The 24420-nt window shown below is 41.5% G+C and overlaps 1 protein-coding gene across 1 annotated transcript; it reads left to right on the top strand.

Moving 5' to 3' along the window:
• The first annotated feature begins 648 nt into the window (after positions 1-648).
• Positions 649-17072, top strand: rcc1l (RCC1 like). Its single transcript, XM_082547927.1, has 12 exons — positions 649-869; positions 1546-1831; positions 2030-2159; positions 3682-3810; positions 6676-6742; positions 7343-7394; positions 7721-7805; positions 8501-8682; positions 11319-11406; positions 12991-13164; positions 15134-15219; positions 15704-17072. Exons 2-12 carry the CDS (start codon positions 1547-1549, stop codon positions 15839-15841), a joined length of 1416 nt encoding a protein of 471 aa, XP_082404053.1. The 5' UTR covers positions 649-869; position 1546; the 3' UTR covers positions 15842-17072.
• Positions 17073-24420: the final 7348 nt, after the last annotated feature.

Below are 24420 nucleotides of genomic sequence, written 5' to 3'. Positions count from 1 at the left end.
AGAGAAGCTAAGTATAGAATAGTACCATCTTAACTCAAAGGAATATGTTTTACATCCTCCAGCAGTCATTTTTTTTAACCACTCTGTGGTCATTTTGCATCTCATAGTTGTTCTTCTCACCTTTGATTGCATCATTTTCTCTCTTTGCAGTGATTTTTCTTGTATTTGCTTTAACTTCAGTCACATCTGTGTGATTTTTATCATATTGTAATCTTGGTCTTTTGCATGTCTTTGGCCATTTTGCCTCTCTTTTGAATCTTTTCCTCCACTGCTCAAGCCTTATTGAAGTTGTTTTGTGTCTTTCCAGGCTGTTTGATATTGCTTACTTCCATTTGTGGAAACTTGATTGGCTTTCAAAGCACTTCTGACCTATACAAATCTATTTACTCCATTGTTAGGTTTTACAGCTTTAGTTATGTGTTATTTTATAGTCAAAACAATAAATCTTCTAATAAATTATGATTTTTTTTTATTGTAGACATAGCTAGGCAGAGTTATATAAGTCATTTAGGTCATCTCCAGCTACAGCATTAAAATGATTTACACATATTTCCTGCCATTCTTTAATCTGTTCACCTTGGCTGTACCTGTAGAGCGCTTTTGGAGCTCCAGGGCAGCAGGCGGCGCTGTTGTTTTATTCTTAAAGGCGAACAGACGTGACGGAAGAGGGTCCTTCTGCATCCTGGGTTGGAGAAAGTTGACCTAAACAAACATGGAATAACGGCCCTGAAACATTTTCCTATAATTTCACCTGGGTCATCATTTCTGTAGATACCGAGTGAGTTTCTCAGCATTACAAAATGCGGCTCTAACTGGAAGAGAAGAGAAATTTACCCCGGCTCAGTGGCTGCTGTTGGAACGAACACGAGGTGAAAGTCCCTTCAAATTTAACCTAATTTTAACTACCTTTCCGCAGCGTCAGATGTACAATCTGATAAGATTAATCATAAATGCCTTATTCAAATCCTTATAATCCGTTTTTAAAATCGGGGTTGATTACGAAGACTTAGTATTAGCTATTTTTAGTGTAATTTAACCCAAAATGGATGCTCACGAGTCCCTTAGTACGCCTGTTTTAATGTGGGACAGCTAACGTTAAATTGTTAACCAAGGCATAAATTGCATTTAATCAAAGCTACTGTGGATCAGGTCCATGCCGAAGTTACTGTTAGGCTTTAGGCTTTTATATAAAAATGTAAAAGTCTCCTAGTATTGTGTGTGTAGTTTTGTAAAACTACAGAACGCCTAATTTGATAGAAAATGTAAATGAAATGTGGCAGTGTGTTTTTTCCCCTACACATTAATATTACATTTTTAAAAAATAATAACACAATTTGATAAAACAAAAATATATTTTTATTGTTCTGTAAAGGCAATTAAAAAATTCTGATATATTTAAATGGAAAAGTAAAGAATATTTTTATTTTGAATTAAAGAACAGTTAATGTGGCTTATCATTGCAATATTAAATGTCAGTATAGTTGGGTTAAACAACCACATCAACTTCATCTCTATTGTTTTCCCTATCCCTGCCTTTTTCTACAGGATGGCTTTTCCCTATGTGCGACTGTGTCCCCGGCACATGAGAGCAGGCCTTCAAGTCTGTTGGTATGCAACACTCAGCAAAGCATCCAGACCCCAGGAGAAGAGTGGCAGTGATCCGGTCTTCCAGTATGTCGGCCAGCACAAAAAGCCAACCCATAAAGTGTTTGTCTGGGGCTTCAGCTTCACTGGTGCACTTGGCATCCCTACCTTTGTAGTCCCAGACAGCGGCAGGAAGAAGCCCCGCAAATACCAGCTTACTCCTTACCGCCTGGAGACTGCAGAACAGGTAAAATCGGCCGGCAGTATGAGTCTTATGGGTTGAGCTTCTAAAGATTTAGTAATTGTTATTTAGGTGTAACTTCATAAAATATCAGTCAAATCAGGTAAACTGCTGCTGCCAGTCATACCCATGTCACCAAACCATTTTATATGTCTTAAGAGAGCTTTGTAAAGCTGAACTTGCTTTCTGTTGCTGCTGTTGCAGATCTCCTCTGCTGCCTGTGGTTACGGTTTCACTCTCATCGCGTCTCCATCCAAAGATGTGACCAAATTGTGGGGCATGGGCCTGAACAAAAATTCTCAGTTGGGCTTTCAGCGCACTCAGCACGACCGCCGTAAGACAGAAACTATTTATTTCTTTAAAGACAGTGTGAAGAACATTGGATGTGAAAGAAGAATGGCTATTGGACCCATCAGGTGATGGCGATGCTATACATTGTCTATATAAATAAGATGACCATCTGTAGCTGGTACGTTACTGTGTGAAGTCTTGTTTGAAGTTTCTTTTTTGGTAAGGATATATGTACAAGACAATACATGTGAACTGCATAGCAAGGAGGGACATAGCTTCTGGGCCTGTAAACTAGAGCCAATGCCAGAGTGCCTTAAACCTGCATTCTTTCTAATGGCCAGCAGGGGGCAACTGCTGTCTGCAAAAAGAAGCGGAGAGACAAGTAAAGAAGTACCCCAGAAATTAGGATAACTTTTACACAACTAAGGTCTGCAGTTAAGACAAATGCTGGAGGTTAAATTTTGGGGTTGTACTGGGTCACATGATCCATGTGCTTAGTAGAAACTCTTCTAATGAGTTTGTGGTCTCAATCACTAGTTCCAAGACTTACTGAATAAAGCATGGTGTTCATTTTGTAAATTATGTTTCCCATGAGAGCCACCAAAGACTTTCTGGCTTCAACAGTTTTGCTTCTCAGTCACTGAAAGCTGCCAGAAATCAATTGAATGCTCCCACTGATTTCCAAAGAGAGGCTGTCTTGAGCAAGGGAGTTCTGGTATCTAGGGATCTCATGCATAATTGTGACAGGTGGAGCTTGCGTTGGTATCGGACTGTTGTGGTAAAGGGATAGCTCTACTTGAAGGGGAGGCGTTCGATGTACCCATCCATCTACGTCCCAACCCTCACCCATGAATGTAAGCAGCCAAAATGAGTTTCCTCCATAGGCTGGATGGGCTCTTTAGTCATAGTTTGAGGAGCTCTGATGTTTGGAGGGATCCCTGAATAGAGCCGCTACTCCTGCGTGTTCATTAGGAAGCCTCATGGAGGAAAAGTTGATCATTGCAGTGAATTGCAACAAAGTTATTAACAGGAAAGTAACGGGTAATAAAAGCTATCCTACCATGCCTGTGATAAGAGCATCAGCAAAGAGGAGGCTTCTTAAAGATGTCTTTGCTTCTGTTTTCAATATCTTCTACTCCTGCTAATATATCGGGTCGATCTGAATGGCGAATACTGCAGTAAGTACCCATGCCCTCTTTAACAGTGACGTCACTGTTTTTACGTTATAAGACCATTGCAGCGACCATAATCGGCTCTCTAGGGTTACATTTGTGAGTCAAAGCTGCCAAGTGGCTGTAATGTGTAATTTGGAAAACTAAAGTGGTAACCTGCCATAAACTATATCCATCCTTTATATATCTACAAGGGTATATATCTATCCCATATAGTCTATGGGATAGAGCTGAGGAGTGGTCTTCTTGTGTTAGCACGGGGATATGTTGTGAGTGTGTTTCTTCCATGTGTCACATTCCATTTCACAGTGTTTCTCTAACAAGTTTATATTAATATTACTTAAGGAGCATCACTGCTATTTGTTCATGTGTTGTCTCGCCCTGTTTGTGTAGATAAGAGCTACGACTACATGTTGGAGCCGTCCCCGGTGGCCCTGCCTCTCGTCGAGCCTCTGCAGACCAGAGTGGTTCAGGTTGCATGTGGCCGGGCTCACTCTCTAGTCCTCACTGACCGAGAGGGAGGTAAGAGACGCACACCTTCCGCACCAGCCTAAATCCAAACCCACAAAAAGCTGCGGAGCATGTCGCCCCCCCCCTGTAGAAACCTTTCAGCCACCTGTCACACCATGTGTCCTTTTACATCATCCACCCACCGCCAACCAAAAATGAATCATTATCAGGCAGCTGTTACAGCTCATGCAGAAATCTCATTAAGGTCTTCTGGTACATTCAGTAAATTAGCAGACCGATGTTCCAACAAGCGTTTTACTTCATTCAAATCCTAATTTGTGAAAAGGCTTTTTGCCACTTTTGGTTGCCAGCCAGAATCTTTTCTGTTTTTTAATTTAAATGGGCTTTTATTGTGTTTTGCTAAATTGCAGAGTGCTTTGTTGTGATGTTGTTTTAACTGGTGGTAATTTGCTGGTAAACATTTACTCCCAAGATTTGTGAGGCTAGTTTCTGACAAAAGAAAGATGTGTCGTGGCTAACACACAGTGCGATCTACTGCGGTGCGTTGTTTTAAAGGGTACTGCAGCTGATATTTTAGATTTTTCTGACATGAGTATTTATGCAGTTATCTAAATTACTTGTATTTTAAGTGGCCACCGAGTCATAAAAACAGCATGTATAAAATCATCTTGCAGGTTATGTTTCTGCTGTCCTTGATATCGCCTGTGTGACCAAAGCCTGGTGCACCTGTTTGCAGAGCATACAGAGCGTTTAATTCTGCAGCTGAAGTTAGCCAGACAGCTGTTCTGTCAAACTCAAACTATCTCTTTTTTAAACCTTAGTTTAAACAACATAGCAGATTGTTGTTGCTACTAAATGTAATCAAAGTATTAAAGTCAATAATCTTACAGCTTTTCATTGCATGTACTGCAGAGTCCATTAAAGCTTTTAAAAACAACTTTATCTAAAACACTTTGAGCTTCTCAGGTGTTTCTTTTTTATTTGAGAATCAGTTTTTAGTGAGGTAGAGTGGGACACATGCAATATATTGTTATGTAATATCATGTCTAGAGATGGACCGATCCGATATTACGTATCGGTATCGGTCTGATACTGACCTAAATTACTGGATCGGATATCGGAGAAAAATAAAAAATGTAATCCGATCCATTAAATATCACGAAAGCACCTCACAAAACTTGCAACACGCCGTAACTCACCTCAGAACGTTAGCACGTCGGAGCAGTATGCATCACGTGATAGAGCGGCTGTGGCATGCGGGACCTGTGGGTGGTCTGGATAGCATGTGGAGCTTCGCTAGCAACCCAGCATTTCATCTCCGACAAAGTTATCCCGAGAGAAGTAAAGCAAGTGTGTAAGTCCATCTCTGAATGTTTGTAAAGCATTCCTGCGTTAAGCTTAACAAGCGATATATGGAGCGACTGCCTCTTCTTGCTGCTACTTCAATCATGAAACTGCTTAACGATCAGCTGATCGGCTTTTCTGTCGCGAGTCTGTCTCTGGTTTGCTTTTGGCCCACTTTGCACCAGAAAGAGGAAACCAGCGGCTGAACAACAGCAGCACGTTTAAGCTTGATAAGCTGTTGTTAGAATTTATTTAATATTACTTTCTACTCGAGGATCTTTTTCTACGTAGCTGACGCTGGTAACTGTGCAGGGGCGGATCTAGCAAAGTTTAGCCAGGGGGGCCGATAGGGCATTAACAGTGAAAAGGGGGCACAAAGACATACTTTTCTTTCTTATTCTCATTTAAAATGTCTAGCTTTTAATAAATAATTATCTGACACCCAAAGTTTTAATTTGATGCAAAATGAATAGAAGTCAATTACTGTATATAGTAACTATTAAGTCTAATATATATACCCTAGTAAGCTATAGTACTTTTTCCTTTGGGAAGGTACCATCTGTGCAGTCTGCAATTTTGTTGAAGAAAGATGTTGAATCTATTTAATATTTCTTGAAAAATAATTGATTTCTGTGCATTTTTTTTCACACTGCATCAAATTAAGGTTGATTACGTGGATTAAGCATCATGAGGTGGAGCGTGAGGGGTGGTTCCCTATTTTTTATTTATTTATTTTTGTTGTTGCTGGGAGTTGGAACCCTATTAGTTAGGTTGCTTAATATTTACGCTAAGTACTCTTTAAAATACCAGAATAGGGAGGATGGTGTAGGTTTAAGTTTATTAGATTGATCAGTATTGCTGAACTATGAAATTTTTTTTTTGCATACAGGTATAACAGAATAGCTTTAGTGTAGTTGTTGTTTTAAACTTGAGTATGAACTTATACAAAATGCAGCAAGATATTTAAAAAACAGTTTTGTTTATTAAAAAACACTATATCGGATTCATATCGGTATCGGCAGATATCCAAATTTATGATATCGGTATCGGTATCGGACATAAAAAAGTGGTATCGTGCCATCTCTAATCATGTCTAAAATTAAAAAAAGAGTAATTCATTTACACAAAAATGACAAAAATTGGATAATTGAAATGTTTTAAAAATGTTAATAAATTAAACAATTAAATTCAAAACAATTTTATTTGTATAGTGCCGAATCACATCAACAGTCACCTCACAAGGTGGTTTATGTTGTATAGTAAAGACACTACAATAATACAGAGAAAATCCCAACATTCAGTGTCCCTGTTTGAGCAAGCACTTGGTGACAGTGGGAAGGAAAAACTCCCGTTTAACAGGAAGATGCTTCCGGTAGAACCAGGCTCAGGGAGGGGCGGCCGTCTGCCGTGACTGGTTAGGGGTGAGGGGAGGGAACAAAAGATACACTGTGGAAGAGAGCCAGAGATGAATAATAACTGATTAAATTAAACTAGTCTTAATCATTAATATGACTTTACACGATGCGTTCTCGCACCCTCACACTCCTCTCTCTGTTCTGTCCTTTTCTCTAGTTTTCAGTATGGGCAACAACGCCTATGGCCAGTGTGGAAGGCGGATAGTTGAAGATGAAGTCTACAGGTGTGTCTTTCTGTATTCTGCTGTTGGTGAAATACACCAGCAATTTTCTGATGTCACAGAGAAACCAGCAGGTTTCGGCGATTTCATCTGGAAGCGTCTTTGGTCTCTATTGAAGCTTTTATTTTGGAAATCATATGAGACCGCCTTTTCGATTGAAGCCTATCCCAGGTGTCACAGGGCGAGAGGCTGTTTATCCTGCACAGGTCTCCAGGGCTAACACAGGAAGACAAACAATCATTCAGACTCACATTCACACCTATGGCTAATTTAGAATCAGTCGGTAACAGTACATGCATGGAGGAGCCACACAGGCCAAGGGAGGGCATGTAGGCTCCCCACATTAACCTGATAGCTTTTTCTGCTATAGCTGTAACTTATAGTTATAGTTTTCAAATGTATGTAGAAAACTGAAAATGTCACCTTGGGCTGTGACCCTCGCTTTGGAAATCACTGCTCTATCGAAAACTCCCTTGGCTCTTTGCCTTGGTTACACATGCTGGCGGGAGGTTAAAGGAAGGCTGGCATGCTGCTGCGATCTCCTAAAGGCACTGCTATGCTTGGGTGATGAATCTGTCATTTCTCTTTCTTGCGTTTCAACAGTGGCAGTCACATCATTCACAAGATAGAGGGCTTCAGCAGCAGGGTCATCCAGGTGAGTGCAGGCTGTGTCTGAGCAGTGATGACAGACGGTTTTTCTATGTCTCATTTCCCTCCCTTTCCAAACATTTGGTTGCTTCACATCCTGTCCAGATCCAGATTATTTTAAGCATGCTAACACCTGCCCAGTACGCGTATTAAAATGTCATTTGGTGCTGTTGCTACACTAATCACCTCCTCTCAGAAGTCCATTCATTAAATTAGTCTTTTTTTTCATGAGGTCGTTACTTGAATCTTATCTTTCCTGATGGATTAATTGAGCATTTGGCTTGATGTGACACCAACCACTGAAGTTAATGTGTGTTTTATTACTTTTTCCAGGTGGCATGTGGGCAGGACCACAGCCTTTTCCTCACAGAGACAGGAAAGGTGTTCGCCTGTGGATGGGGTGCAGATGGACAGACGGGTCAGTGCGCGTCGCATGTCATGAAACTCGGCATCCACTAACCTTGAACACCAAAAAATATAAAGAGAAAAAAGTGATCTTTACTACAGTGGACATTTCTGTTTCAGTAGAGTGGCTTTTAACATATAACATTAACAGCGATGTGTTCATACAGTTTAGTATATCAAAACAAAATTATTGCCAAGTTTCTCTTTTTCTTGGGGGGGGTATACGACTGATAATGATACCAATGCTAGCAGTTATCTGCTTTTTAGGCACTTCAGGTAAAACCTGCTGGAGCCAACTTCAATCTCTGATTGTTTTTGAAGTTTTAGAGTTATAATTGGCCCCTGCCGTTTTGTTTCTAGGGAGCCAGAAAAGCCCTCATGTGGTTGAAAGGGTGGAACGTCAAGTTACCTGCTAATGATAGCCAGCTTATGACATTGGCTGATTAACAAGCTGCATCCATAAAAGTACAAGTGGCTACTTAAAGCTAAATAACAGGCTAACAAAACAGAAATAAGTTCACCAAAAACTGAAGCAGAGACTTACTGGATGATTTGTACCACCTAGCCAGCCTCTAGTAGCCATCAGATGAACTCCACGTTGGCATTGATTTTAAGCCCTGGTTGCTGCTAAATAACTTTTATTTGTAAGATTTTCACTTTTAATAATTTTCTGGAGACATTTGCTGACTGCAGCATCTCATATTCCAGGGCTGGGGCACCACAACATCAGTTCCAGTCCGGTGGAGGTGGGAGGAGATCTAGCCGGGGTGGAAGTGCAGCAGATCAGTACATATGGGGACTGCAGCCTGGCTGTTTCCAAAGATGGGCAGCTGTATGGATGGGGCAACTCCGAATACAGGCAGCTGGCCTTTGTCACACAGGCTACACAGGTGAGGGGAACTGATGGTGCCTGAACAGGGCCCGCTCATGTGGCTGGTTGAAGCCTCTGCCTGGTTCCATTTCCACCTGTCACTCATCTGTCCACGCCGTCAGAGCGAAGCAGCTCACTTTACTGTAGCCACTATTTTTTTCTTTCTTTTTTTACATTTTTTAGAACTGAACTGAAGAACAAATTTCAGAGAAATTAGTTGTTAAAGGTTCATAAGATTGTGCCGACAAATAGTCCTAATATAAGGTTCAAGGTTCTTTATTTGCCACATGCATAGTTATACAAGTATAACACACAGTGAAATGTAGCCTGACACGCTCCTTGACATGTGCAAAAATTGGGGGGGGGGGGTGTAGGGGAAGAACATCATATATATATATACACACACACACACACACACACACACACACACACAGGGTGAATGTGCAGTAGTAGCAGCAAGCAGGTGAATTCTGTACATTAATATGAATAGACATCTGACTATTTTACAGGATAGACAATATAAACATATTTAAAATTAAAGGAATTTGAAATGTACATTGTGCCTTGGTTTAGAAGAGTCTGGAAGAGTCCTGACTCAGTCAATTATAGATGATGTGAGAGGGCGGGTGTGTGTGTTTAGGGTGTTAAGGCCGTCCTGTTGAGCACTGCGGGTGATCAGGATTCATAGAGTCCAGTAAAAAGGAAAAAGTTCACAGTGTGATGAATTATATCCTGTAGACTTCAAATCAAACAATCATCAGATGAAAGCCTAAAAAGTTCAACAGTGCCAGAAATGACGTTATTAGAGCCACTAAACTATGAAAACACTGGCATAGAGGAGTCTGACTACACGAGACGGGCAGAGATTGACGTGACTTTAATGTACAAACTGGTCTGTGATTTAAATCAAAGGGAGTGAAAAGGTTAGCTGAGTTGAGCATTGAGTTTACTAATTTTACCGATCAGTTTTAAAGCAGCGTGTTAAATATGGAGAAAAAAGAGGAAAACCACAGAGAAGATTCATGGATGTAGTGAAGGAGGGCATGCAGAGAGTTGGTGTGACTGAAGGATGATGCAGGAATAAGGTGAGATGGAGGCAGCTGATTCGCTGTGGTGACCCCACAGCTGAAAGAAGAAAGAAAGGATTACTTTTAAAGCATGTGTGGGTCTGTCCCCACACATGCTCTTTCTGGCTGTTCCAAGTTGAGCTTAAATCCAAAGATGATCATGCTTTTGCCATCAGATGATGGTTGTCTTACAAAAAAACTTGCAGAATTAAGCTTTATCTCCTTTTATCGCTACTAAAGACACATGTTTATAGATTTGTGTTCAGTTTTCTTGTGTGTGTTTTTTCTCTGATAAATTGCTTCATAGCTTTTTTTTTTACTATTCACTCGCTGGGCCCACGTCCTCATTTGAGGTTTGACAGTGTTTAGTAGATAAAGGTGAATGACTTGGACATGAATTTAGCTGCGGTTTGGTGGAAGGCCTTGAATGGGACTGGCAGCGACTCCCTGGCCTTGCAGATCCCCATTTACTAAAAATAAGTGAAGAAGTTAAAGAATTAAAAAGAGGAGGGAGGGTGAGGCATGTAAACAAGAACAAACACCTTGTAGAACTGGGGGAATATATATAGATGAGAACCAGATGGAGCTTGTTTGGAGGTCTGGTCCCGCTCCTGAAATTCAGATACTTTTTCTCCATTAACTATGCTGACCATTAATTTTTACCTTTCATTTACTGAGTGTTTCTTCTGCATGTCTTATCCTGACCTAATGTCTGGCTTTCTGTTTTGAATTTAGTAATCTGCTTTTGTTTGCTGTTAAAACACTTTGTAAACCTGCATTTTTAAAGATGCTGTGTGTCACAAAGACTGAATTAATGTGCATTAATGTGAAGCTAAGCAGTTAACTCATTGCATTACATTACATTGCACTATGAAGCTGTTTTTCCATCAGCTGTTGAGCCCATCAGCTCTGAACTTTCCTAGAGCCTTGAGTGAGAACGCAACTTTCCACCGCAGTTAAATTGGACATTAAACGTCCTTTAACTTGCCATCTTCCTAGTACACAGTCTGAGAGATGTCAGATTAAGCCCATGTGAGAATACAGCAGGTTGTCTATTACCAGCTGGAGAACGATTCTGAGTCCTCCCTCCTGCACATTTTACACATGAAGCACTCTTTTCTAAGTCGCAGGAAGTAATTTCAGTAGAGAGAGGACTCTGACGCAGGCTGACTTGTCTTCTGCCTGTAAGAAATGTCAGCCTTACTCACAGTCTCCACTTGATTCTCAAAGCGTCGTCCAAAGTTGAGTATTTATGTGTAAATGCTACCTTTACTGCATGCTGCAGTTTGAATGCAGAACTTTTGCCTCTAACTGAAACTGTTTTTAGTCCTTAGATGTCCTCGGATGTCTAATCTCTTGGTAAATGATTTCAGGAACATATTTTCAATCAGATGTATAAAATTAGGACCAAAAAGGAACTTGTAGAAGTTGACTTATTGCCTTTAATGATTTGTTCATAATTCTTGGATGAGGCCAAGGCTTTGGGGGAAAAGACAGAAAGCACGTTGCAGAGAGACCAAACTCAACGTTTACTCGATTATTCATATAGATATATCTTTTATTCATTTTTCTTTTGTTTATTTTTCAGATGAACTCTCCTCGTCATCTCCCTCTGAAAGGCTGCGGAAAGGTGGTTCAGGCAGCGTGTGGAGGCACACAGGTGGCCATACTCAACGGTCAGTTCACACAATCAAACAGAAAAAATAACAAAAGCGGACGATTTGTGTCGGAAAAGTTTCCTTTACACTGTCTGGCTTGTAGGATTAAAAATGCATTTTCTAGTTTGAGTCTAGAGCAGTCGCTCCACACGTGGCCTCTCGGTAGCATCGCTCAGCACAGTTTTGGATGTCTGGCTTCCAGTTTGTTCCTATCATGTCTGGCTTGTTTGTTCATTTACCTTTTTGACGTGGTGGCAGACTGTGACTAACTGTTTCAGGTAAACATCAGTGTACCGTGCTAAAACTGAGCTTTTACTCATCCTTGGAGCGGTGGGTGGTTTGTTTCCGTCAATGTTGAGTCAACCGGCAGGCTGATTTCCAATAAATTCATCCTGACTGAGTGACACATTTCTGGTCCTATTTTTAGACATTTTTGGGGAAAAGTAGCTTCCTTCCACTTTTACTCAATCAGACTTGCACATTACATGTTAGATATAACACTCTTCATTACTGGTGATTATGAATGCAGAATGAAAGCTATATAAAACCTTCAGCTGTACATAAGTGATGATACTTTAACACGGGATCAGTATTACCCTAGGACCTCTAATCATGTGTAATAATTGTGGAGGTTGTTTGTGCTGCCATTTTTTGCCTTACATATTACTCCCAGTAAAGAGGTCCTGTGATCGTATTAACTGTTTAGTCCATTTTCCCATCTTCTATGCTCTACTCCTGAATAAAAAAATAACGAGGCTGTGTTGAATATTAGGTTATAAAACTATAAAGTCTTGAAGCATTTTGGGTGAACATTCAGGGGGGTCAAAAGGTAAGATTCCTCTAGCCCGAGGGGACAGATGACATGTACGTTTCATTTAGTCTTTGGTGACTTTTAACATTTATCATGTGGCAGCTCTATAAAATGATGGTTAGGGTTTATGTGAATAAAGGCAGCTCTTATTTAAAAATATTGTTTTTGGTTCGTTGCTGTTGAGAAGAATCTGTTGCTATCTGTACCATTTCAGCCCTGCACACAGGACAGTAATCCTAACAGTGACCCGCTGACGGTGGGATGTCAGTAAATTCAAATAAAGTGGATACATTTAAAATAAATTACAAAAAACAGACATTGGGTGGTTGGGTGTGAACTTCCTGGACTTTCTAGTCAAATAATATTTTTGCTGTATAGAAGAGAGTACTGGGTCAGCTACACATTACGTCTGCAGGAGCTCCTCGATCATGGAGACCTATGCCATGAAGCTCGGTGACAGTTTTTGTGCTGATGTTAATGCCAGAGGTGGTTTGGACCTCTGCAGCAAAGCGTTGGAGACTTTTACGCACTCTGCGCTTCAGCACTCAGTGACCTCGCTCTGTAACTATGTTGCTAATTTGTGATAATGCCGCTTATGGACTGAGGACCAGGAGGGAAGAAACTCCAAAGACTGAACTGTAACAGTTACAGGACTACGCTTGCATTCAGAGAGCTCTTTAGAACGAGCCGTTCTGTCAGATAGTTGTAAAAGAACGGCTCGTAGTTTTGTGATATGTGTAGCTTTTTCTCCTAGTCGAGCTCTAAAGTCCGGTATTTGTGTGTCTTACCAGACAAAGGAGAGGTGTTTGTGTGGGGCTATGGTATCCTTGGAAAAGGCCCCAAACTGTCAGAGTCTTCGACCCCAGAGATGATTCCCCCGACACTGTTTGGACGGTCTGAGTTTAACCCCTCAGGTGTTGTGTCCAGGATCAGGTGTGGCCTCAGCCATTTTGCTGCAGTGACAGGTATGCGCACAGAAAAGACACAAACTCTCCACGTCAAATCAGCATCACATCTTGACCTGCACAGTGATGCTTCTTTACAATGTTCCTGCCTTATTGCTCAGATTTCTGCTTTTTTTTTTTTTTTGAGCCCGGATAAGAAATGGAAGAATAAAACTCGCAGTGCAGTCGTTGCAGTCTCAGGTGCTTAAAAAGAGGCGCACGTGGCCGCTGGGGGAACAGTTTATCGCTGAGTCGCATGCTGTCTAGTGTGTTCATGGCGCTGAAATGAAAAAGTCTGTCTCGTCTTGTTTTTGTCGCTGAAACACTGGACTGGAAACATCCTCTTTTGTCAGGTTTTATTAGTCCGAGGCTGAGGCTGGAACCAGCCAACGGCACTAAAACTTCAGACTGAGTTGTTCTCGTTTCCTAAAAGCATTCATTGTTTTTTGGAGTTTAGTGAGTAAAAGGGTAACTTGAAGTTATTGTAGGGAGGACCAACTGCATTTGTGAAAAGAGACGTTAAGACTCCAGACGGAGCTGCGTAAAGCTGAGTGAATAAATCTAATGAATCAAAGAGGTGAGGCCACCAGCCTGAGATTTCTGAATACGCTGCACTGAGAGACCATTGTCAGCCTGACCTTTATGACTGCACTGCTGTGTCAGAAAGGTGCTCTCTTAATCCAGAAGGAAGTCTTTAACACCAGAAAAACAAGCACAGTGGCTCAGTGGTTAGCCGCTCCCTCAGAGCATAAAGGTCCTGTGTTTGATTCCACAGAGAAAAGCCCGGGGTGGTAGTTCGATCTTAAGTGTGTATAATAAACACTGTTAAGAATGTAACATAGGGAGGGACTAACAGTAAGTAGGTCTTGATAAGTATTAACTTCTACCTACTCTCTTTTGGTCTTGAGACCAAAACAAGCAGTATAACAATACAGCTCAGTGTTTCTACTTCGTAAAGCCGTGCTACTGGAATCGAACAAACCCATCAGCACGACTCTTTTCAGGCTCACACTTTAGGAAACATATGAAGCACTGGGAGCTCATTAGCCAGACTTTGCTTTAGACTGAAGCGCAGAAATTTTCCCTTAATTGACAGAAACTGTAAACAAAGCAGAAAAGTTTAAATAGTGAAGAAAAACAGGAAGATTTCTTTCTTTTTTCCTTTTAATTGAATACTGCCAATAAAAGATGATCAATGTGTTACTGACTTCCTTTGGTGTATTAGAGGCTACAGGTGACGTCTTCCTCTTCTGAAGTTTCACAAACCATCCAGAGGTCTGAATGGTTTGGTTAAATTCTCCAAAACTGACCGAAGTGCTCGCTAAGAACTAGTAACTGCCTTTTAATTAATTCAGGGCCCGTTACGCTCTGATTTCAGCTCCACCTTTGGTGCTTCAGTTCATCTTCTGGTTCAAACATTCTGATCGAATGGTAAGTAGGTGGAAAGGGCCTCAACTGTGTAGCTGAGACGAGCACATTCAGGGTGTCCACGGTTCATTAGCTGAAGTTGAATATCAAGGATATGTTTGGGAGTTGTGTTATTTTAGTGACAAACCTCTTTCTCATCTGTGGATATTGTATCATCGGTGGCTTGTGTGTAACCTTTTAATGTAGTTTTTCTATCTTGAAGCATTGGCAGTGCAGATATCGTTGGTGTTCGTGTTTATGTCTTCGTTGCATTTGCTGCTATGTTGCTGGGTTTTTGTTTGTTTTTGTTTTGTTTTTTTTACCGGGAAGCAATGCAGGAATCTGCATCATCAACCATGTGCACAAAGTCTATTTTTTCTTAATCTATATTCTATTTTATTTGGTATGTCTTTATTATTGTACAGTACTTTGGTCAACAACTGTTGTTTTTAAAAGTGCTATATAAATGAATAAACTTGAAACTTGTTGTTATTACATTACTGCTCCATGCTTCTCCTTTATCTGTGGTCACAGCTTACTGATATTTATTTTATTATTATTTATTTAAATGTCTGCTTCTCAGATCGGGGTGAGCTCTTCGTGTGGGGGAAGAATGTGAGGGGTTGTTTGGGCATCGGGCAGAAAGACGACCAGTACTTCCCGTGGCGGGTAAGACACCGATCAGTATTAGTCATCCAAACAAAGAGAAAACCATGCAGCTGAGCGTCTATTTTTGACCCACTTCTTCTTCCTTTGGATCAAAATAAATGCTTTTTCCATATACTTGTGTCATCTGTATTCTGGGGAAAATTTTCTGTGCTTTAATAGAAAAAAGTACGGTTGTCTGTGTGTGAAGGTGTTATAAAATATTCGCTACCTGTATGTGCCCTGTTGAGATTTTCAATTTAAGTCTGCAGACTTCTATCAGCACGTCCTCTCAAGACATTTTAACAGGATTGTGTAGAGCTCACACTTCTTGTCAGTGTTGCACATTGTGAAATCCTGGGTCACGTACAAAAGAAAAGCATAAATAAACCCTCTGTCCTCACTGTATGTGCAGTAAAAGCACAGAAACTGCACGTCTTCCTTCTCTACTTCCTTCCATTTTATGTTGTTGTTGACTTCCTTCTTGTGGGTTATTTTTCCACCTCAGGTGACTGTACCAGGCCAAGTGGTGGATGTAGCGTGTGGCGTTGACCACATGGTGGCGCTGGCGAAGTCCCTCTGTGAGCCTCCTGTCCTCACCAGCGGTGGATTAAGCCTGTATGTTTGGGCCGAGGCCTCCCGCTGACTCCCGGCTGCCCCGGAGAGCCGACTGGAGGCTCGGTGTGGAGCGGCGAAGCCAGCTGCTCTCCACAGGCGGTGGACCCGGTCACGCGCTGACGTCAGCGGAGGGCAGAGCGGATGATTGCGCAGCAAACTTCCACTGACACTGCTCACTTTATTCTTTATTCTTAAGGTCATGTGGGAAAGACATCCAGCCTCATTTTATCACAACTAGAGCTCAACGGGTCGTCAGTTAATTGATTATTCAGTGACGCTGTGGTGGGAAAAACAGTGAATCTTTCTGTGAAAATTTGCTGTTCTTAAGAATACACTGAACATATTTGGCTTCTGGATAAAATGAGACATTGGATGTGGTCACTGTGGACTAAAAACTGAACTTTTATCGACTAAACAGCTCTTCTGCACACAGAGTGATTATAAAAATAAACTTTAGCTGCAGCAGTATTCCTATTGTTTTGTCCCTGTCACTCGTGTTCTCACCAGCTTCGATGTGGTTCTAACTTTAATTTTCTCTCACGTGTGACTCATTTGCTGCCACACTGGAGAAACAACAGGAAAATGTGGCCGGTGAAGCGCGCCATCGACAGACTCGTACGGTTTGGGTTTATTTCAAACATTATGCAGCAGCGCTTTAAATCTCTGCGGCACGATAAAATATTTGTAAAACACTGCAGCTGTTGAAAAACCAATGACAGCAAAACAATCCACAGAAATGATTATCTCCCTGCCAACTGCAAATAGAGGTGAAGGCACTCAGCCCGAGGGAGAAAACATGTTTTCAGGAATCAATTTTACAACCCGAGCTCCCGTGTCATCGGTCGCGCCCGCACGTTCTGCATACGCAAGCAGCGAAAATCTACAGCAACTACAATCGTGTCGCGCTGACAGGGTGAGAGGATGCTGATTGTAGGAGTGTTGGGGCTGAAAAGTGGCTGCTGATGGCTGTAAAATGAAATAAGAGGAACAATTTGCTTAGTTGTTTATGTTGTGTCTGCTTTTCCCGTGAAAATCACTGAATGGCAAAGAAGCGATTGGCTTTTTATATCCTAAATCAAAATAAATTCACTTTTAAATAAATGTACACATCAGTTTTTTGTTGATGTATTAGACTTAAAAACCTCTTCATTTCTGATAACTTCTATGCAAATTTCTTCACAAAAACTCTTCATATTTTTCTCATGTATGAAATGTTACAGTGGTGGTTGCTCATAATAAAAGGCCAGAGTTTTAAATGATGCAGTCTGCATATGTGTAGAGCTTTCCTGGAGCTTTTTTCCTATTCTTGGAGGTCGTGGAGAGGCAGCGTTGTCATGCGGTTTATGGTTTGACCCTTCTTGACCACTGGGGCCTTTCTATGTAGAGTTTGCGTGTTCTTCCTGTCCCTGTGTGGGTTTCCTCTTGCAGACCGAACGCATGCTTCTTAGGACAATTACTCTGAAATTGACCAAAGTGTGGACGTGAGAGTAAGCGGTTGTCTTTTTGTTAGCCCTGTCTTTGTAAAGGCTGGCAACCTGTTCAGGAAGCACCCCACCTCGTGTGTGACAGTTTTATTTGTATTTATATTGCGCGTGATTACAAGTAACAGTCACCTTAAGGCAGTTTATATTGTAAGGTAAAGACCCTACAATAATACAGTGGAACGACAAACTGATACGTCTCCCTATGAGCAAGCGCATTGACGACAGTGGGAAGGGAAAACTCCCTTTTAATACGAAGAAACCTCCAGCAGAACCAGGCCTGGAACGGCAGCAGTCCGCCACGACCAGTTGGGGACAATGGGAGGAAAACATACAGCTGCTGCTGGGTAAATAATTCTGCATTAAAACCTATCTTGAGCCTACAGAGTGGCTGATGCTGCGTTTATACTTTGGCTTGGTCTGGCTACATTGCTCTGCAATTTTGCTGCCTAAAGTTGGCAGACGAGTTCCTGTTTTTGAGTTTATCCATCCTTTTTTTGGACTGTACTGAATGGATGACGTGTGGTTACATTTTTAGGAAGGTGCACGTCAGATGAAGTATCAGTTACAATAAGCTTAAATTTGAAGAAACAAATCCTGTTTGAGATTTGTGACACCAGTGCACTGCATGTCTTCCTTCACTACATCCACAAATCTTCTCTGACTTCCTCTTTTCCTCCTGCCTGGAAGTTTCATCATCACGGTACGAGTCACAAATTGGATGCACTCACAACCTGCTCCTGAAACACACTTTTCAACATGTATGCAGTCTCCCCCATTTAACAATTCATCTATCATATAAACATGTAAGAGTCAGGATAATATTGAAGCTGAAACAGCTGCTTGTTTCAGAATGCAGCAATCAGAATAATGCTCCCATGCTGCCTTCCTTCCTACCTCACCCCCAGCTGATTGCTCACCCCCCTCTGAGCCTGTTTCTCTTTGAGGTTTCTTCCTGTTTAAAGGAAGTTCTTCCTTCACACAGTCGCCAAGTCCTTGCTGACAGGGGATCGTCTCATTGTTTGGGGTTCTTTCTAATATTGAAGGTTTTAAAAAGTATTATAATATAAAGGGCACTGTTGTAGTTATTTGGGGACCTATATAAATAAAAGTGAATTGAACACATTTTAAAGGACTGTAATTCCAGCTAAAGGAGGCGGCGATTAATTGGTCCACCTCCAGTTTACATTGTAACATTTGTATCAAGTTTGAATCTGCAGAGCTAATAGTTAAAAGGTTTAATTGCTGGAATGTTGACTAATTTAAAAATAAATCTATTACTTAAAGCATAACAGCAATAAAACCCCAGACTCATAAAGAATAACTATGACTGTGGCTGTATTTCAAACACATGTTCTAGACTAAATTTTGTGTGTTAAAAAATGTAATCTCAACAACTGGCAAACTGTGACTAATTTTAATCGTCGTGCAATCTTATCCGTCATCCTGACTATTAAATGGCACATCTTTGTTTTCTATACAGTGAAACAAACTTCGGTTTAGAAAACGGATGAATCGGTAGGAAAGAAAGACTTGTAGGGTTTGAACCCATAAAATTAATTGTTACCTGATTTGATCCGCTCCTTACACGTGCTCTTTAAGCTGATTTTTAACCTCGACTCTAACTCGGGTTTCCTGATATCAACATGATGGACACGTTAATTCTCACAGAACACGGAGTATTGCTGAAGTCAGCCCGATGTGCACTGCTTTGCTTTGTTCTCTTTGCTGAGCTCTTGTATTCTGGGCCATTCATCATTATGACAACTTGACGGCCCTCTGAAGAGCCCTGGAATGTATTTACGCAAAATTACAGAGTGAACATAAAAACGTACGACCTGCGACCGTCTGCAGAGCAGGATTTGAGAAAGTGCAGGAGAAGCTTTGGTTTGCGTGGCTGAGAGGAAAACTTCATTCACCACTTTTAATATCCCATTCAAATTATGTGATGAGTTGACCCATATCTGGCGTTTAGGAGGAGGCATTATTTCACAGATGCACCTGTGGAACAGTGAGAAGGGTCCGCATGATTATAGTCACAGTTGGTGACAGCATAATGGAGATTAACTTGGTCAATCCCAAACAAGTTTGCTTAGTCATGAACAATTTACCAGGTGCAGCACTAACATCTGTGATGATGCTGAACCAATACTATGTTTTTGTGTCTGGTTCTTTACCTTCTGAAAGCTGCACTGTGTTCTGCACATGCCCTTCAAGTCTGACCTTACCCTAACCAAATTTGAGGCTTCAAAAGACACATGACACTGTATATAATGAACGACATCCAGTCTTATGCATGATAACTAGATGCCACAAACATCTCTGCAATTGAAAAAAGTACAGTGTGTGATTTGTTGGTCAATATTGCAGGGAAATGTAAAAGAAATGTTGGGTTTTATTACCCAGAAGCCCTGTAAGGTGACACCCGTGTGTGTGTTGTGATTCAAGTGCCCCGTAGGAAAATGTGTGGTGGTTGTTGCCATTACAGCCTGGTCTAGATGAAGCGCTGACTCACTGCTGTTAATGTGTCGCCCGTAAAGTTTAGATTTGTCATTTCTGTGGGTGGAGATTTCCCACCATGCGACCTTGCAGCTCTGCACAATGAAAGTGATGCATTTCAATTAGCGGCACTGAGATGCCTCTGTTTGACTTATAGCTTGCAATTTTAATCTTTGTGAGTGGGAGCTGAGGAGCAAGCGTCTCCACCGCATGTCAGTGAACTGCCGTGCCGAGCAGCGTGAGATTATGTAAGGTGTAAAATGATCATGATAAGTGGAAACACTAACACACTGTGTCTGCTCCTATAACCCCGCTCTGCAGAGAGGGTATCTGCAGCTGGATGAGCTCTCCTCCCCTTCTGTGTGCTGAAGTAGAGGAGAGGAGGAGGTGGTGGTGGTGTGGGGCCCACCCATGCAGAGCAACAAGGGCCTGGCTGTTCTCTGCTTTGTTTACTCAGGTCAGATAATACAGACAACTGATATACCTGCAGTCTTCCCTGCTGTCAATTGCTGTCCATTTTCTGCAGGCTGGAGTGGAGCGTGGGCATTGTGGAAGAAAAAGCCCAGCAAGGAAGACAGGGACCAAGGGAAAGGTAGGGTGTGCACTAATGTGTTTTCTGTGTTTAAGTTCTAATTTAAATCAGATCATTCATCTATAGATCATTCATTATAGCACCTGTGTGGGCTAGCATCAAGTTCAAAGAATGGAAGAGTGGGGTGAGAGGAGAGCAATGCACTTTAAAAAAAAAAAAAGAAAAAGATTTTAGCCACAGACTGTATATATAAGATGGATGTAGGTTTCCAGGTCTGAAAAGTAAAGCCAGTGAGGAAGTGCATTCTTTGAAATGGCCAGTAGGAGGCTCCCGTTGCAAAAAGAAGTCCATTTCTTATAGAAATCAGTGAGAAAACTGCCTTTGTTTTATAACTTTATAAACACTTATTAGTGTCAGTAATGTTGATCCACCTAAATAGCAGCTCATGATGAGGTTTTCCCTACACTGGCTCAGATTAGGCGGGAACACTTGAGCCTTGGGCTTATATCTTTCTTTTGTGTAGCTTAAGTCTCTCATGTGACCAGCAGCTAATGGCTCGTGATGAGCTGATAACAAACATTAGATGTAACCTGAAGACTGTACATAAAAGATGGAGATATTTGGCTTTGAACAGAATGCGTGCACCCTTCTGATGTCACAGCGGATGTTAGCTTTGTGCGCTACGTCATGTGTACAGCCTACGACACTGTGACCATTTGACAACCTGTAGGCTTTGGCACCTTTGAGCTGCCTACACGTGTAAGCCTGTAAAATCTTGCCATTTTTCCCTTCTCCGTATATTCTCCACAAAAGTGGGAATTTTCAGAGGAAATCTTCCAGTACTGCTACTCAAAATGGCACGTTTTGGTGTTTTGTTGTGGTCTGTAACCTTTTACTCTCTACATAGAGATTTAGGTGTTGGGCTCTGTACTAGACTGACTTTCCTGACATCAGAAATTAGTTATAGAAATGTGAAGCTAGAAGTAAGAATCCAAAGTGACTACATTTCATGCTCTGGGGGGCATAAATGTACAGGCATATTTCACAGAATCTGTCCTAACTTTCCTTCTTACAAAGAAGTAAAGAAAGAAAGTTTTACTTTTGAGAAAAGGGCCGAAACATCCCAAATTGTCTTCTCTGAAGACATTTTCTGAGATAGCAGATCATAAAGGATCATGGAGTTACAAAAACCATTATGACTCATAGTCTAGGATTATAATGATCTTCAGAGTTGCTGGAATAAATGTTCATTTTCAAATGCAAACTAACACCGATCTTTATTTTTTAAAATATATATTTATTAACCCTCAGAGTGTGTCACACCCCAGAGAGGGTTTGAAAATCGTCTTTTCACCAGTGGAAAACAAACCCCTGCTGGAGCGCTGTCGTAATGATGCAACAAAGACTGTTGATGAAAATCTCGATAGCATCACTGCTGCTGTTTGCGCTTGGCGGGTCATTGCAGGCACACGACTGACGTCTTTCACTTCTGGTCTGCACGATGTTTGTTTTTCAGATTACACGCAGCAGTGCCAGCGGTGCAAAAATAAAAGCTAGTGATTCTAGAAGCTACTGATTCATAGGAAGTACTTAGTTTTTCACACATAAGAAGTTATAGTCATAACACATTGTTCCCTTTCAGTCTGGTCATTCTGTACAGCTCCTGCAGTAAGAGACATTTACACGCTCCCCATAGAGCAGCGTGGCAGACCCAGGAGAAAGGATCGAATTAACCACTGAAGGAGCCGTCGTGTCCAGCAGACTGAACCAAACAAAAGCATGCAGTGATGACCAACTACATGCATCATGAATATCCCTCACAGGAACCCCTTTATAAGGGGTCCATGAGATTACCATTCCCCTCGAGGAATATGCTCTGAAACCCTGAAGCAAAGAAAAACTGTTGGTGCTCTATGCTAACTGGTGACCTGCAGCAATGATTCTCGCCACTCACAGAAAGAGGGCACAAGCGTGCCACCGAGGTGAGCAGGCAGTCAGCTAACTTGTAGCACTGTAGGTGAGGCACCGTTAACCTCCCATGTGTCTGTGGAGAAAGACATCACCTGCCTGATCTGGTTTATGTGACCTGCAGACTGATGATTTGCAATTGTTTGAATGTAGATATTTTGTATTGATTTGCACAAGGAAATATGTACAGTCACACAGCTTGTTGGAAGCACTCTTATTGGAGCAGAACAATGACAAATGGCATGAAAGTCTGTTTGTCGTCAGAGCCTTTAATGCACCCAGACTTAACAGTTGCAATGAAGGAGCATTTGTGTATGCTGAACAAAACGTAGGTGGATTAAGGCTTCTTCTTTCTAGGCATCTGGTCTCTGTGAAGGCCTGTAACTGGACTCTGGTCCTGGTCAGCTAGTGTAGAACTTGACTTGGAGGCTCTCATCTCAATGACTGGAGCACACACCGCCAGAGATGGCACTGCTAGGTCCAGTTGGCTGCCTGGGGGAACCAACCAGTGACTAATTCTCTGCCAGGCACATCATCTGGTACATCTGCAGCCCAGTGACCGAGCTCATTGCATCTGCAGTTATCTGCCTGAGCCCTTTATCTCCAGCTAAGTTGCTTAAAATCTGCAGTGCTTGTCGGAAGTGCTGAGTGGCCATCTACTCCATGGTTGTGGAATGGCTCCACAGGCGGTGGGTTGTCTAAGCCAGCCTCCACTGTACTGTCTATGTGCTGTACAGTGACATGGATAGACAGTGGTTTTGCTACATGAAGCCGTTAGCTCAAAGACCAAATCGGGGAAGATGGGCAGGTGGTTTTTGACCATTCTTCAACCTTTGTCGAAACTGGGATGCTAAACTTGGAGAGGAGTGTGTAATGCTGTGCAAAAGCCATCTTTGCCAGCATGGGGACATGTCGCATGTGCTTTGGGCTTAGTCAGCGCTCTCCTAGTGTGGATAATCCCATAGTTGTGGCAGCCCTCATGCTGGTCCTTATCATGCAAAGAAACTGCACCCCTGAGAGTTGAACACGCAATTTTATCTTCATTTTAGTACTCATTAAAATGCAAAGCAAAATAAACTAGAAAGTGCATTTTCTGAAGAAACTGCAGTGTGAATGCTTGAATCTGAATGTATGCACTGAAATGAATTAGTTACTGAATTTAAGTTAAAAATCTTGAATGAGATAAAAAAAAACCCCGAATTTAACCTAAAAACAAAAGTGCTGAACTGCTAAAAGCTGAAGGTTACACAGAAGGAGTTGGAAAAAAGCTGAAAATGTTTTAATTGTAAATTAGAAAAACCTAAGAAATGAGAAAAGAACATTTAGAGTCAGAAAACATCTGAATGAATATTAAAAGGTCATATTCTTTGAATCACTGAATGACTAAAATGTGATCCCTCCACTTGGACCCACACAGTTTAAAAAGTTTACATCTCTGAGCTTTGAAAGACAAGATGTTGGAAAAAGAACAACGATGGCGACGTTTTGAGGGTAAAATGATGGCTTTAACACTGTGGACACAGCAGCAGTTGAAAGAGAAGTGTTTAAGATGAATTTTGGCAGAGTGGCAGAGAGAGCTCGTTAAGCAGGCAGGTGTGAGCCTGGTTGCTATAGTGACCGCACCCAATGGCTCCATACACACGTACACAGACATGCACCTCACTTTTGCTGCTTAAAATGAACAGAAAAGTCAGGCCGAAACAAATCGCTCCCAAATGAAAAGTAAAAGTCGTATTGACAAAATTCTTTCACTGTGAGCGACAGCAATGTCTAGTCTACCTAATTCTCAGTTTTCATGCCTGTGGAGCTTATTATATGGACGTGGTGACAGTGGAAAGACACCATGCTCTTCTGATTTTCAAACGAACCTTCTGAGCCATTTTAACATTAGAGTCTATGGAAGAGTTGGAGGGAGGAGGCTGTGCATTGGTGACATTTATGAAAGAACCATAACACCTAGTACAATAGTAAACACATTGGATGAAAGAGGACAGCCATGGCTACGTTTTGAGGGTAAAATCATACCTGTAGAGCAAACGCTGCGGACACAGCAGCAGTTTTAAAAAAGATTTTAAGATTAATTTTTTTGCTCCTCTCACTCTAGCAGTTGAGCTGCCTCACTCTAGC

This window comes from Aulonocara stuartgranti (genome assembly GCF_965226115.1).
Source record: "Aulonocara stuartgranti genome assembly, chromosome: 10".
Taxonomy (NCBI): Eukaryota; Metazoa; Chordata; class Actinopteri; order Cichliformes; family Cichlidae; genus Aulonocara; species Aulonocara stuartgranti.
Note: the sequence above shows the minus strand (reverse complement) of the source record. Positions and strands in the feature narration are given on the sequence as shown.